The 16,441-nt window shown below is 44.3% G+C and overlaps 1 protein-coding gene across 1 annotated transcript; it reads left to right on the top strand.

Annotated features, from left to right (window-relative positions):
• The first annotated feature begins 2,343 nt into the window (after positions 1 to 2,343).
• Positions 2,344 to 11,497, top strand: LOC128782455 (uncharacterized). Its single transcript, XM_053932816.1, has 2 exons — positions 2,344 to 9,711; positions 9,828 to 11,497. Exons 1-2 carry the CDS (start codon positions 9,283 to 9,285, stop codon positions 11,289 to 11,291), a joined length of 1,893 nt encoding a protein of 630 aa, XP_053788791.1. The 5' UTR covers positions 2,344 to 9,282; the 3' UTR covers positions 11,292 to 11,497.
• The last annotated feature ends 4,944 nt before the right edge of the window (positions 11,498 to 16,441 follow it).

Raw genomic sequence — 16,441 nt, forward strand, 5'->3', positions numbered from 1 at the left:
GCTAGCAGATCTCCCTTGGTGTCCGGGGAGAGCTATGAGAGTGGCCACTCCAGAGTCTCTGGAGACCAGCTCGTAGTGGTATGGGCAGCTGTGTGAGTTAAGCTGCCTGAATGAACGAGAAGAATCCAGAGGCAGAGAAACGAGGGAGAGGACACTTGTGTGACGTGCCAAGGAAACTTTATCCCTGATGCAGATCAGGAACAAGTGCCAGTCTGTATACAATACAGGCTGTAGCAACTTTAAAAGGGTGTGGGTGTGAATGGAGGTGTACTAAGAACAACCAATGAGAGGAAACTTGGGGAGGAGTACAGAACCCATAACAACCAATGGGGAATAAACAAGGGAGGGATAAGGTCTCAGGGACAAATCACTTGTAGGGTACAGGGTAACTGACAGGGAACATTCTCGAAAAAACAGGGAGGGGGAATACAGATTGACAAGGGAGGTGGGTTGTGCAACTTAGATTGACATAACTATATAAGGATAAATGGGGAGGAGTGGGGAGATTGGCAGGTTGAGGGACAGGCAAGAGGCCGGAAACCTTGGGGTAAACAACTTGGGAGAAACCAACTGTGAGGGACAAGAATAGGGGTACATGGAACATACCAAAAGAACTGACTAACATTACATAACTAATTAAACAATTGTAAAACACAAAAAACATAAAACACAGACTACCACACAGAGCAAGTGATAAATCTGAACCTGAAGGGACTACTTTTAAAGGATAGAGGGAACACGGGGAGGACACAACCTTTGACCAATAGGAAGGCATTCGGGGAGGGGTGCAGGGTAAGAGCTCCCCAGTAGAAGCCAACATGGGGAGGGAGCAAACCTTACAATCCAATTCTGCTTTGAGGAAGGGATGAAAAACAGAGAACACTCCAGAACCAATGGAGTGTGCTATTTTTGACAGACAGGGGTAAGACGAGGGCACAAAGGAGGTATACAGGTGGATTGACATACATTTTGGAAGGGAAAACTGTGGTAAACAACTCAGTACTGAACCATTAGGGAGGCCAAATGGGGTACATAGAATGAACCATTACAAACTTATAACAAGGAATATTAAAGCATACTGCAAAAGAACAAACTGTAAAATAACAGACTACCACAATCACTGTTCTTTCTCTCTTTGTTCAAACTTCTCATGGGATCACAGCTACTTCAACATTTGCTTACTTTAGCATAGATGCCTTTGCTCATGTGTACAATTGGAACACTCTATCCCCCCATGCTTTTTTCACGAATTAAAGGGATATTCCAGTATATCACAGTCCATCACCATGGCCTTACCAAAAGAATTTCAGCCTAAGACTAAGGCATCTTCTCATTCTATTCCCATCTGGGACTTGACTCCTTCTTTATTGACTGTGGTATCTTCATGTTGTTTCTCTAGGTGTCTTCACTCTGTCCTTTTATCTCACTCGAGAGGGGGTCAATGCTTTGCAAGTTTCATCTGTGCAGTGAAAGAGTTATTATCTCACCCAGGCCTGCGGGTGGTCATGTGATTCTGTGCCAGGGGTGGCCGGAGCACTCACGGTGATGGATCTGAGGCCACACTGAGGGGCTGTGCCAGGATATCAGAGGACCCGGGTCAGAATGGTGGCGGCCGCTCTGGCCGCATGGATGTTTTCTGGCCCCTGCTGCATTCAATTCCAGCCATGGGGCTGTTAGCTTCCCCTCCTCCTGCCCAGCAGCTGCTGGGGCCCAGCCTGGCCCCTGCCTGGCCATGCAGGTCACGGTGGAGGGGGCCTGGCCCAGCCTGTAGCTGTTTCCTGGGGCCCAGTGGACCCGGACCCAGACAGGCTGGCAGCAAGGTAGGGCTTAAGGTCAGCAAGATATTATCAGCCATGGCCCAGCCCTACCTTGGCTGGGGTCCTGTGGCCTCCCCTCCCCCGCCTCGCCACTGGGCTGGGAGTGGGGGAGAACTTATCTCTCCAAAGGCTGGATAGCAAGAGAGCTTTTCCTGGGGTTGTTCGTTTTTAACTGTGTTCATAGAAGTGTGTTCAGCTTTCTAGTGGTTTAACAGTTTGTCAGTTCTCAGAGCTAGCCAGCTCAGATTTTCTCAGACAAGGAGGAAGCTCTTAACAGCTCCTTTCAGAAAAATAATTTCCATGGGTGGTTGCTGTGGTGCCGGATTTCTTCGGCCCAACTAGCTCCCGACACCATTGGCGAGAGTTGGCCACCCCCAGATAGCTGCTGAATCCAGGGTGCAGCTGTAAGGCACAGCTGCTCTATGGCACAGGTGGACTGCGCTGGGGATAGGACTGTGCCAAGGGCAGGAACAAGGAACAGGCAGAGGTCTTCCGTATGTTTTACAAAGGTGTTTATTCTCCAGAGGGTCAGGGACAGAAAGATACCAAAGAAAGGCATACATCAACTTATAAACAGGGGAGGTCCCAGGGGAGGATACAGTCTTTAACCAATTGGGAGAAACTGGGGGTAGAACACAAGGCAGGGAATACAATGTTTAAACCAATAGGGGATTACAGGGGAGGAGAACAACTTAAACAAATCAATGGGGCTTTTAAGGGTACAAAATTGATAGAGAAGTTTCTAGAAAAAGGGGCAGGCGTGGGAAGGGATTGACATTCAATGGGAGGAAGAACAGGAAACAAAAGGGCAGGTCCTTGAGGAGATGGACAACTAGGGCAAAACCAACAACACGGGGGAAAGGAACAATCCATTGGTAATAAAATATGCTATAAGAATACAAAATGGGAGGGGGGTTATACAGCTGACTAAAATAAAAGTTATCACCTTACCCTTAAATACGGTAATTTCCCATATTGGCTAAAGCACCACAGCAGGATGGTGTGAGGGGTATATCCTGTGTATTTCTTTACTTTGTATTTCTTTGTATTCATCCCTGCCTGTTTTTTTACTACTTGATGGGGACTGCTTTTTCTATTTAGGGTCTTGTTCCAGAGGTAGCTGGATAGACAGCCTATTCAAAAGAACTGCCAATGATGTTTGCTTGCCTTCACCAAAGCTTTCCTTCATCATTTGTCTTCACAGATTTTCTAACTTAGGAAGCCACTCTTAAGGTCACATATAAGGTTCACTTGCACAGAGGGACAGAGTCACAAGAAGAGCTAAAAGCACTTTTCCTACTGAAGAGATCAGGAGTCTTCAGGTCAGCTGGAACATCAGAAAGAGATGGACCCCAGAAAAATGTGTGCTTGAGTGCCAGCAGCAGTAAGCTGGTGCTCTTAGCAGAAAATAGAGAGACTGTGAGATAAAATAGAAACACAGACTCATAGAATCATTTAGGTTAGAAAGAACTTGTACTGAACTTACTGAGACCTTGGTGTTCAGTACACAAATGCCTCTTGAAAATACTAAGGTGCCTCAAGAAATTTTTATAAGCCAGCAGAAAATTCAGGGTTGTATGTTCTCAACATTACAGATGAAAAAACTTCCCAGAACAAAGCCTCAGACCTTATCACAATTGCATCCTGAAAGGAAGCGAGGCTAAACAGTGCCTAAAGCCAGCTGAAGTCTGCTTGGAAACCTTGTCTCTTGTTGCTCTAGGTATCAAAATAGGAAGTAAACAGCTTAGAAGCAGTGCTGAGAATGGTTTGGAGGAAGTACAGCTTCCTCTCCCTGCACTTGCTAAGTTTGCTTATCTTCCTTTCTCTCAGCATGGCCCCTTCACTCATTACAGCCAGCAAATGTTGCAGAGACCTTGCAGAAATGGCCTAGAAAAATAATATATATGCAAAAAAATCTATCACCAGCTCACAACTCTGAGAAGCCTTGCAATGCTCTGCCTTAGAGCAAGAGCTTGAGGATATACTTCACATCACTCAAAACATCTCCATTTCAGCCCCAAGATTTTCACCAAAGATACACCTCAAGCATTAGGTGGTCTTAGATCTTTGCAGAATATGCAACCCGATTCTGACTTCCGGTGTCTTTACATACATACAACAGCAATCACTAAAACACTTTGAAGTACTTTACAGGCATTACTTAAAGGGAAAATACAGTGTTTCTGGAGTTTTCTTTGGATTTTCTTTGGATTTGGGAATAAAACCATCCCCAATCTGCTTAAGCTTGTAATGTACAGGACAACCAGAGAATACAATGCTCTTTTCATTAAAGTTAGAGGCCTTTATGAAAGACATTATGACAGTAGACCTTCTGATGGGAAAGGATGAAGTGCCATAGAAGTCAGTGGGCATCATCCCTTCAGGCAGAAGTCAAAGCAGAGCTGTGTCACTGTCCTCTGTGGCCAACTGACCCGACTTATTATTAGTGCCTTAGGGGGGTTAGAGTTAGTTTTTGGTTAGAGTAAGGATTAAATACGTGATTTTCAAATGTAGTGGTCTGGTGAAATTCACATGAAGTAGTAATGTGGTTCAGCTGCAGAGCTGCTAACAGTTCTGGCATGAAGAAAATGCCTGATGGACAGAAAGGTATTGCCAAAAGCTGCAAAAAGCAGAAATGCAGTATTTTAGCAGAGACAAAAATGGAAAAAGGAGAAGAAAAAAAAATTAACCTGGTCAGCTTCATTCCAGTTACTAAAAACTATAAGGTCAAACAGATAACTCTCACCAAAATAAGGAGGCAATACATTAAATACATGGATTTGTTGAAAACAAATGACATGAAACCATTCATTGTGAAAACCTGATCTTGTGTTAAAATTTGAAATTAAATTTTAAAATGTTCTCTGTTCATTTTACTAGTCAGCCTCCAGATGGTAGTCCAAGCGAAATGTCAGTTTTCTTTGTAACCAAACAAGGCATTGGGTGAAGAGAAACTGGAAATGTCATTTATATTGATTTACACAAAACCTTACTAGACTTTCCCAGAAGTTAATCATAGAAACATTTTCTAGATGCATCAACAATTAAATGGATGCTAGACAGATAGAAATCAGACAAGGTACGTTTTAGTTTTTCAATACAAGGAAAAATCAAACAGGAATCCTGGTAAATTTGGCCTAAATGGGGACCGATTTGGCATTTCCATGAATGATTTAGCCAGCAGGATATGAAATATTACTATTATTAAATAGCTGCTGGCCAGGAGGAGGGGTGGCACTAAGGAATTTCAACAGATAAAGGTAACTGAGCACACAAAGAAGGGAAAAAGGTTGCTTGTCCAGAGGAAAGGATGACCAGCCAAAACATGGCAGTTGCCTTCAAATACCTAAAATGTAAATGCAGAGCAGGAGGGCAGAGCCTGTTCTCCCTACACTTCAGCACAGGCAAAGCTGGCTATGGCTTTAGGAGGTCTAAGTCAGTCAAGCATCTGTGGGCAATTGATACTGCCTGGGGCTAGCACAGCACTCACCTCCCTCTTAGCTGTTTAGTTTCTGATTTAGTTGCAATGGAATAGTTCCATAAGCCAATAAAAAGGAAGGTAAAATCAGAGGTAAGTACATAGGAAATCTACAGACATTTCGCTTGGACTACCATCTGGAGGCTGACTAGTAAAATGAACAGAGAACATTTTAAAATTTAATTTCAAATTTTAACACAAGATCAGGTTTTCACAACGAATCATGCAAACATTTCAGATTGATTGTTTCAAAACAAAATTAACTATTTCTAATCAAGACATTCTAATAATGCTGATAGAAAAAATTGTATTTTTATTTGTTTTTTTCATTTTCCTCAAAACCTCATGACTTCAGTCCTTTTGCTAAACAAATATTTTCATTCCATAATTACATTAACTGGACAAAACACTCTACCGGACAAAAATGCTGCATCGAACTTCTGCTGGCTGCTATTACAAGAGGCAAACATTAGAATATGTGGAATTTCAGCCTTTACAAAATTCTAGAAAATCTGATCAAAATTTTGAAAACATTCTAGCTTTCATTCATCGGTGCACTCACAACTTTTAATGGCAGATTTTTTACTGGGATGCATTTAGAACAGCATTTTTTTACACCATTGAGTAAAATCCATCTAAGAAGAGAGAAGTCACAGAATCACTGAATTTGCTGCGTTGGAAGGAACTCACAAGGACCCTCAAATGTAACTCCTGGCCCTGCCATCATCAAGGACTACCCCAAGAGTCCCATCATGTCCCTGAGGGCATTGTCCAAACATTTCTGGAACTCTGTCAGGCTGGTGCTGTGACCACTTTCCTGGGGAACCTGTTCCAGAGCCCAACCACCCACCTTTTCCTAAAATGCATTCTAACACAACTTCAGCTACTTCCCTTGGATTCTGTCACTGGTCACTGCAAAGAAAAATTACAGAATCACAGAACCAGTCAGATTGGAAAAGATCTCTGAGATCATCAAGTCCAGCCTGTGACAGAACACCATTGTGTCAACCAGACCATGTCACAGAGTGCCACATCCAGTCTTTCTCTAAGTATCTCCAGGGACAGCAACTCCTCCCTGGGCAGTCCATTCCAATGCCTAATCACCCTTTCAGTGAATAAATTCTTCCTAATGTCCAATCTGAACCTCCTCTGGCACAGCTTAAGGCTCTGTCTTCATGTCGCTGGTTGCCTGGGAGAAGAGAGTGACACCCGCCTGGCTACACCCTCCTGTCAGGGAGTTGTAGAGAGTGTTAAGGTCTCCCCTGAGCCTCCTTTTCTCCAGGCAAAACAACCCCACATTCCTCTTTTACTCCTCAGTCTCTGCCCCTCCTCTTCCCCTCATGAGGGAGTTGTAACTGCAATGAAGTCTCCCCTGTCTTCTCTTCTCCAGGCTGAATAGACCAAACAACTTCAGCCACTCCTCACACAGCTTCCCCTCCAGACCCTTCACGATCCTCGTTGCCCTCCTTTGGACACTCTCTAATAGTTTCATGTCTTTCTTACATTGTGCCACCCAAAACTGGCCCCAGCATTCGAGATGAGATCGCCCCAGTGCAGAGCAGAGCAGGACAATCCCCTCCCTTGCCCGGCTGTTGATGCTGTGCCTGATGCCCCCAGGACAGGGTTGGCCCTCCTGGCTGCCAGGGCACTGCTGACTCGTGTTCAACTCACCATTGACCAGGAGCCCCAGGTCCCTTTCCATGGCACTGCTTTCCAGCCTCTCCTTCCCCAGTCTATACAGACAACAGGGGTTGCCCCATCCCAGGTGCAGAAGCCAGCACCTATCTTGGTTGAATTTCATACAGCTGATAATTTCCCATCTCTCTAATTTGTCAAGGTATCTTTCCAGGATCTCTCTCCTTTAAGGGAGTCACCAGCTCCTCCCAGTTTTGTATAATTTGTGAATTTACTTAGCATTCTTTCCAGTCCTAAGTACAAGTGATTTATGTTGAGGAACACAGGGCCAAGGATGGAGCCCTGTGGAACCCACTGGTGACAAGTCATCATTCACTCTAACCCTTTGTGCCCCACCTATGAGTCGGGTGCTCAGCCATCACAGGATGTGTTTATCCAGCTGTGAACTGGGAATTTTGTCCAGAAAGATCTTGTGAGAGACAGTATCAAAAGCTTTGCTGAAGTGCAAAAAGATAAAAATAACATGCCCTGGCTTCCCTTGATCAGCTATGTGGGCTACCTTGTCATGAAAGGTAGTTAGGTTTGACAAGCAGGACTTTCCCCAGATGAAGCCATGCTGGCTTTGATCAATGATTACATTGTCCTCCAGGTGTCTTTCAATACCTCCCAGAAGAATCTTTTCTCTGATTTTATCAAGCACTGGAAGTGTGTTTGACAGACCTGTAATTTCCAGGCTCCTCTTTCTCACCCTTCTTGAAAATCAGGACCTCTCTGGATTCCCAAGACTGCTCAAAAATCATCCAGAGAAGCTTTGCAGTGACACCAGCCAGCTTTCTGGGCATTCTCTGATGAATCCCTCAACAGATTTGTAGGGATCCAGATGGAGCAGCAGATCCCACATGTGTTCAGAGTCAAAGGAGAGTTGATCATTCTCGCAGTCGTGAGAGAGATTTGGGAGTGCCACAAGGTAAAGAAAGGCTTTAAAAACATAACTTCATAGATCCTTGGATTTTTATGATGCAGCTGAGTGTTTTCTGAACCTTCCTGATTTAAAGTTGTAAGGCTTACTGCCAATATGCAATGACTGAAGGGAATGTAAGAGGAATGGTACCACAGCTGCCACTTTTGTCTCCTGGACTATCCAAATGTCAGGAGGAGCCTCCATGAAAAATGCAAGTGATAACAGAACTGGCAAGGATGGCCTGATGACACATTTTGGTTCTATGAACCTGAAGTGAAATGAAGCCTTCCAACATTTTGGCATGCAAGGCATAACTCCAAAAGGCTGCATCAGATGACTGTGGTATGTAACCAGCATTCCTCAGGATGAAAAGGCAGCATCTGAGAGTCTTTGTGGCCCTCAAGCCAAGACAAGGAAAAAGTAGGAGCTGGGCAAAACACATTCCTCAGGAACCCATACTGTTGTGCACATCTCTGTATTTTTTCCATGGCAGACACTGTTGGCTTGCAAATCTCACCAGATGCCTGTGGCATTTTAGGAGCATCCAATCAAGCCATCCTGTATGAGGCAGTCACTACACTTGGTATTCTAGTTGCCATCGAGATTGTTACTTCGTGTGATCTCATGTAATCACCTGCACTCCCTCTAGACAGAGATTTACTAACAAGGAGAAACTTCCACCTATTTTTCCTGCTCAGTGATGGCACTGAACTTCATGGCTATGGGAAATGTAAGACTGGCAATGTTTATGACATCAGGAGACAAAATCTCTTTGAAAGCATGTAAATATTGGTAAATTGAACCATTTCAAAAGGAATGGGAAACTTGTAGCCAGCCAGAGCCATGGAGGCCTACAAAAAAACTGCTTTTCGGGATACTGCACTTCTCTGGTCAGCATCGCACAGTGCCTCGTTCAGCCCAATGCAATATCCAGTCCAACCAAGCCATACTAGGACTCCTCAAAGGCTCATTTCCCAACTTAATCTCTTTCTCTAATCATCATACCAGATTTTAAATACTAAAAGCTATGGTCTCTGAACTAATTTTTCCATCTCAGATGGCCTGCTCTGACCAGACCTGCCAACAGTGCCCAATGGCAAAGGTCTGGAGCTTGACCTTCCCTGGCTCTCTAGGGGACACAACCCAACTAGGGCTCTCAGGCAGGGAAAACAATCACCTGGCTTCCCCCTTTTGCCTTCCCTTGTGCCATGGCCCAGACGATGGCAGGACCCAGCCAGCATCACAGGGATGTGCCCTGCCCTCGAAGGTGGTGCCCTTTGTGACAGCAGTCTGGTGTGACAGCGGCTGTTTGTGATGCAGTGCTCTAGAAGAGCACCTCCCTCAGGAAGCAGCAGCTGCCCAGGGCAATACTGACAGGTCTGCAGCAGAGGATGCTAAAGACAACCATGGAGAAGGAGGAGCAGCTGGGAGCATGGCCAGCACAGGCATGTGGCTTCGTTGTATCAGCTTCCCTGAGCGATGCAGGTGCAAGGACAGGCCACCAGCAACAAGCAGCACAGCAGGAGCCACTAGGGCTATCAGTGTGCATTGAGTGCTACCAAAGCGCTACATGGCTGTGGGGGCACAAGAAGCAGGGGCCTTTTGTGAGGGAGATCATCGTGTCCTTTAAGAGGAGCCCTCCCGAGGACCTGGACGGAAGCTGCCCAGCCAGAAGCACATGCAGACCGGCCCACCTCTGGAAAGCCACCCAGCCACAGCAGCAGGATGGCCTGGAGGACAGGGAGGTACAACAGCCGGAAAGCCAGGGACAGGGTTTCTCTCTGAGGTGCTCTGGGGGACTCAACGACACATCTATGCAGGTGAGTGCCAAAGACAGAATGGGGTGGCCTGAGATGGGACGGGACAGGGGACAGTGGCTGGCTGCCCCTCACCACACGTGACAGGAAAGTTCATGGAGGGTATCTTGAATATGCAGGTAATGCAGGAGCAGCTAGGAGCCCAAGCTCCAATCATCAAGCCAGTGGCCTTGATCAGGGAACAGAAGCATGAAAATGCCACTGATGCAGAGCTGTCTGAGGAAGAGGAATGGGCAGATGCCATAGACACAGAGCTCTCAGAGGAAGAAGAATGGGAAGATGCCATTGACACTGAGGTGTCAGACAAGGAGGAATGGCAAGATACAATAGGCACAGAACTGTCTCAAGGAATAGATGCTGTTGGGTCACCTCCTGTCCACCACCGGGTCAGCTCCTTGGGCCTGGAGGACAACACTGAACTAAGGGAGGGTCCCAGCTTCCCCAGCAGTGTGGGCAGAGAGACTGCAGGAGAGGCAGCTGACAAACTGCTGAGAGCATCTCCTGCCCCAGCAAATGCCCAGCTGGCTGATTCTGCCCTGCTTGTAGCTCCCAAAGAAGAGGAGCATCATACGCCTCTCAAACATGGGGAGGCAGAGCCACCAGCTTCTTCTGCCCCTGTGGAGGCTGCAAGAGCAGCAGGGGCAGAGAACCAGGCACCTGCTCCACATGGCCCCACAGCCGATGGCCCAGCTCAGGTGGACACAGCCCAGTCCATGGAGGCTGAGGGCCTGGATAAGGCTGTGCTTATAGTCCAAGGACTTGATGAGCCATCAAGAGAAATGTGGGGCCAGGAACAAAGCAAGGACAAGGTGACAGGAGACAAAGCTACAGCAGAAGGGCCAGAGAATCTGGAAGTTGGCCCGCAGAGCCCCACAACCGATGCTCCACTACTGCTGAACTCAGCTGATTACATCAGAACTGAGATCATTAAGAGGGCCTGGCTTATGATCCAGGAACCTGTACAGGAGCTAGAAGAAGAGTGGGAGCAGGAAAGAAGCATGGATGAGGCAACAGCAGCAACAGCCAGAGCAGAGGGGCCAGAGAGCCCACCACATGCCCCACATAGCCCCACAGTTGACACCCCACTTCTGCTGGACATGGCTGACTACATCAGGACAGACGTTGTTAAGAGGGCCTGGCTTATGATCCAGGAACCTGTCCAGCAGCCAGAAGAAAAGTGGGAGCAGGAAGGAAGCGGGGACAAGGTGACAACAGCAACAGCCAGAGCAGATGGGCCAGAGAGCCCACTACATGCCCCATACAGCCCCCCAGTCAGTAACCCACCTCTGCTGGACATGGCCAAGTACGTCAGAGCTGAGATTGTAAAGAAGGCCCATCATTTGGTCCAGAGACCTTTCCAAGAAGTGAAGGAGCAGCAGGACCAGAAACAAAGCTCAGATGAAGCAATTGCAAGACCTGCAGGATGTGCCTACAGCCTTCTTGCCTCTACTGTCCTCAACACCCCAGCTCATGAGGGATGGCTGAGCCATGCCCTCAGACTGCGGCACAGGAGAGAGGCAGAAGAGGGAACGAACAGCCGATACCACAGACCTGCAGGACACAGCCCAGGAGATCAGAACTGAGATACTGCGCAAGGCTATGCTCGTGGTCCAAGGATTCCAGACTATGGAACAGCAAGATCGGTGGAACAGCAAGACCAAAGGAGCAGGCAGAAGAATAGAGAGAGCTGGAAAAGGGCCCAGGTTAGATGATGAGAGTTACAGACACATTTAGGATTTGATGTAGACAAATTTTGATGCTAATAAAAGTTGTTACTTTACCAACAGTGCCTCTCTGCTTCATTTTGCCTTTTCTGTCCCTCCTTTTATTCACAGTTCCCAAGGGTGCTGACATGAGATCTTCATGGTGCTCATGCTCAGCTCCTGTCAGATGAAGTGGTTATAGTTCAATCCTATCACTCAAAATGTCCTTCTTGCCCAGATTTAGGAGGAAGCAGAGGAGACATTACTCCCACTGCTAGCACTGAGATCCCTTCCACAGGACATGGCAGGGCTGTAGCCAACCTCCAAACTGCCCTTCTGCCCTTCCCAGCCCTGAAGAGCCTCTCTGCACAGGAATTCTTCGAATGTTTGTCTCTCCCTTCTTGGCAGTGAAAACCCAGAAACCTTTAATGAAAGTCTCATCTTCACAGCTCCTTGTGAGGGTAACAAGAGGCAGTGGGAGCACACAACCTTTGTGTGCTCAGCCATAATGGCTTGAGCATAATGGCTTATTTCAGAGCAGTGACTGTCAGTCACATTACAATACATATTTTGCCAACATAATCTTTTCATTTTATTATATAGAAAAGTTTGCTCCACTGTACTTTACCTATGTCAAATTTTGCAAAACTTACCTTTATGTCTGAAGAGATTAATTGTTTTCCCAGGCCAAACCTAACAAACACTTTCTGAGAACTGGGATAATTTACTTTTATTTATAGAATCATAGAATATGCTGAGTTAGAAATAATTCACAAGTACGCCGTGGAATCCCACTAGTGAAAGGTCAGCAGCCTGATGTCACCCCAGTCACTGTAACCCTTTGTGCTCCATCTACGAGCCAGCTGCTCAGCCATCACAGGATGTGTTTATCCAGCTGTGAATTGGGCATTTTGTCCAGAAGGATCCTCTAAGAGACAGTATCAAAAGCTTTGTTGAAGTACAAAAAGATGACACTAAATGGATTTCCTAGACCAATTCAGTGGGTTACCCTATCGTAGAAGGAAATCAGGTTTGATAAGCACAACTTTCTACTTATGAAGTCTCACTGGCTGTGATCAATGACTGCATTGTCCTCCAGGTGTTTTTCAACACCTCCCAGAAGAATCTTTTCTCTGATTTTACAAGGCAGTGAGGCTGACAGGGCTGTAGTTTCCAGGCTCCTCTTTCTCACCCTTCTTGAAAATCAGGACCTCTCTGGATTCCCAAGACTGCTCAAAAATCATCCAGAGAGACTTTGCAGTGACACCAGCCAGCTTTCTGGGCATTCTCTGATGAATCCCTCAACAGATTTGTAGGGATCCAGATGGAGTAGCAGATCCCACATGTGTTCAGAGTCAAAGGAGAGTTGATCATTTTCGCAGGCCACTAAGACCCTCTTGGTCAATCATCAATGGGTAAGATGGAAGCACAGACTGCAGTAAACACACCTGCCTTGTCTCTGTCCTACAGGAATGTGCCCCTTGTTGATGGAGTGAACCCTTTTTCTCCTTAAAAAGGAAAAAAGCCCAGAAGTTTCTCTCTTCAGTTTGGTTAAAAGACAACTCATAAGACCCTGAGGACTTCACTTCAAACTTAAGGATAGCCAGTTGGACAGAAGCCAAGAAGTCACGCCTAGGCAATTCACTAGAAAAATAAGAGAACAAAAGAAGTAATCGCTTTTGTGAAGTGTTTTAGCAAGACCAATAACCTCTTGCCCTAGCTCAGTTTTTCTCTGTAAAGAGCTTTGTTATTTTGCCTTTTATTAAAACTTTTCTGTTTCCAACACTGTAACAGAAGCCATCCTGCTACTTTTATGCCATCTGAAGTAGCTAAAGTGTCCCTCTTGGTAAGATGACCACCCTCATCCTGTAATGGGCTGATGTCATTTCATCACAGCTTTTTGCTATCCATATATTTGAAGAAACCTTTTCTCCTACAGTTTTCTGGTCAACTTCATTTCAAACTAAGCTTTGGCTGCACTAATTTTCTCCCTACAGCAGCAAGCATCTTCTGTGTTCTTCTCTGTGATGCTTCTTCTGTCCATAAACCTTCCTTTTTCACCTTAATTCCAAGAGAAGGATCCTGTTCAGCCAAGCTGCCTTTTGCCTCATCTGCTTGACTTCAACATTTAGGATTTGCCTCTTCTGCGTGCTTTGGAAATTAGAACTACCTCCATCATAACCTCTCTGTGGCTAAGATAAATTATCATCTTTGTTCTGTTTTTTTAAGGGACAAAACTGAAATGGGGTAAAGTATTCAAATAATGAAATGGGCCAAATCATTCAAATAACAATTTACAGAAAAAAAGAGACCATTTTCAGTATGTCAGGCTTGTGAGAAGGTCCCAACATATTGAGCAGGCTGAAGTCAGTTGAATACAAAATATTAAATTCATATAATAAACATTACATATTTTCTCCACACAGACAGCATCTCTAAAGACCTGCTGAAAGCAGAAGCCAGTTATTTCTAAGTGGGACATGCTCACATGTATCTCCAGATTCCAGTAGGTACTGGGACAAGGTAAATACCCAAAGAACCGTCCCTGGAGTTTGGAACTTTCTGTCCAGCAGACACGAAGGGTGAGAAATTGCATTTTTCCTGAGAAAAATGGTCGAGCAAACATCCATTTCCTCTCTTTAAAATGTAGTTGCTCTTCTCCAGACATGGCTATGTCCAAAGGAGAAGAAGCATCCTACAAGCAAGAGGCCTCGTAACCTGCAGCATGGAACAGGTATAAAACAGGGTGTTTTCTTCTTCCTCTTTCTCTCAAAAAGGCTTCAAATGGTCTTGTTTTCATCCCACTGTAGAAAAGTAATAAGATGAAATATTTAAAAATAAAAGGGGACAGAAAAAAAGTTTCCTTCCAAGCTTCAAGTTAGAGACTGTTAAGACAAGCCATTCCGACCTCACTGTTTAAATTTCCTATCTGCGAAAAAACAGACTCTGTTTTTTTTAGATGGGAATTACTTACCTATGGAAGCAACAAACTGCAAAGCCACCCCCCAGAAGTGGCAATGGCAGTATCACATCAAGAACCAGACCTTGAACTGGATCAGTGCTCACAGCATACAAGAAATTCTTCAAAAACACCCTTTTCTTGCAGTCTAACACTGTCTTCTCCTTTCTAGGCCCTGCAGTCACCCTGTTGGGACTTACTTTATACATCTTTATTTAAAATACTTGTATATGCAAGGGAAGTTCTTGAAGAAAAATAATAATTGCTGTGAAAGTCACAAGTTTTGTGTTGGGAATACACATTTTTTCAGGATTTTGGCTATGTAACAGTTTTCACCACATTTCTCTAACAATAAAATAACTCCTGCTACAGAATGGAAGTTGCCCTAGAGCAAAGTAAAGTAAGTTATATTTGCATTATGTAAAGTGTTTTGTGATGTGACTATATATGTATATACACATACTTCTATTAAAAGGAGAGAAAAATCTATTTTAGTTCACGTTTGGAAGTTGGGATTAAGCGCCAAGCTTTGATTGAAGGGAAAGCTTAATTTGAACACCTGAACCAACAAGAGATATTTCAAAATCCATCCATACATATTGCATAGCTTTTATTTGAAAGTTCAGAAAATAAGGTGGTAAGAATTTAAGTACCATGTTAAATCTTCAGCCAGTCTTTCCACTCAATATATTTGTTAAAACAATGTGCTGAAGCAGCAGGAATTTATTATTGGGCTTTTCCACACAAGACACACCTTGGATTTTTCCATTCTAAATATTTTAAAACAAATGCATAAAGTAGTAAAGGGTTTTATAGAAAAAGTTTCAGTTATGATGTAAGTTCAAACAGCAAGAGTAATGAAAATACAAAATATCAACTCTTGACCTATATCTTAATTAGTTTCAGACTTTTAGTCTAATATTTTTAAGTGGTTTTGATATCAACAATGGTATAAACTGAAATCTGCAACAGACATTATACTATGGAGAGAAGTCAGTTATCATTAGCATATATTTGGAGTAAGTTTCTGGATTGAATTTGTTTAACTAGCTGGGTTTAAGTATGATTTTTATAAATTCAAAACCCTGGTATACCAAGCATTTGTCCTACATAACTGTGAGCTAACATCCCACTGTTGTTGGCCTTGGGTTTATTGACAGACTAAGGGGTTCTGAGACACAGAAATCATTACTGTGTCACAAGAAGTAACAAATAATGCATATTTTATTGGGAGAGATGAAGTCAGATGATAATTTAGAGAGCCTGCACACCTAATACCTTACCAGGATATACAGTGCCTTTGATTTCTGAAATGTACATACAGAACACTAGAACAAATGTAGAGGAATCAGACACTTACACAGCAAATACACAGGTACAGCGAGAGGTATACCTTTCAGGTTTCATTGTCAGCACTGGCACAGTGCAGCTGGTACAGGAGCTGCAGAGATCAAATTTCCTCTTTTCCTTGTTGGCTGCAGCACAGATATTGGTTTCTTGCTCACTGGTCCCTTGTATGCCTCCTTCTTTATGAGAGATAAACCTTTCCTGATGACCATACATATCAACTTTGACTTTAGAAAGGATGGCACTGTGTTACCCAAAGAAACAGCTAAGCTGTCATGAAATTACACTAGAATTTAAAATATACATTTTCTAGATTTTTTACTGTAAGAATTTGTTTTCTTACCTTACTTATTTATAATCCTGCCTTTCCTCTAGTAGCATCCTATCATTCCTTCCTGAAAAAAACACATGGAGAACATGTTATTAACCCAGCACCTACACAAATCAGTTTCCAGGCTCAAATCTGGAAAAGGCAGACCTCTGTGAAGCTTGTAATACAGGTTTCATTTATAAGTCCTAGGTTTTAAGATACGTCTGATGGCTTCTTTTCTTCATCTTCTAAGGGGTATAAAACACAGTATGCAAGCTGTTTATAAGGATACTGAAACAGAAATCATTGCACACTGAGATCAAGCAGCTGTTGAATCAGTAAAGCCTGAATTAACCCAAAGACTTACAACCAGGTTTGCATTTTTTAGAGCCTCTCATGTTGCACATTAGCTGG

This window comes from Vidua chalybeata, chromosome Z (assembly GCF_026979565.1).
Source record: "Vidua chalybeata isolate OUT-0048 chromosome Z, bVidCha1 merged haplotype, whole genome shotgun sequence".
In the NCBI taxonomy this organism is placed as follows: domain Eukaryota; kingdom Metazoa; phylum Chordata; class Aves; order Passeriformes; family Viduidae; genus Vidua; species Vidua chalybeata.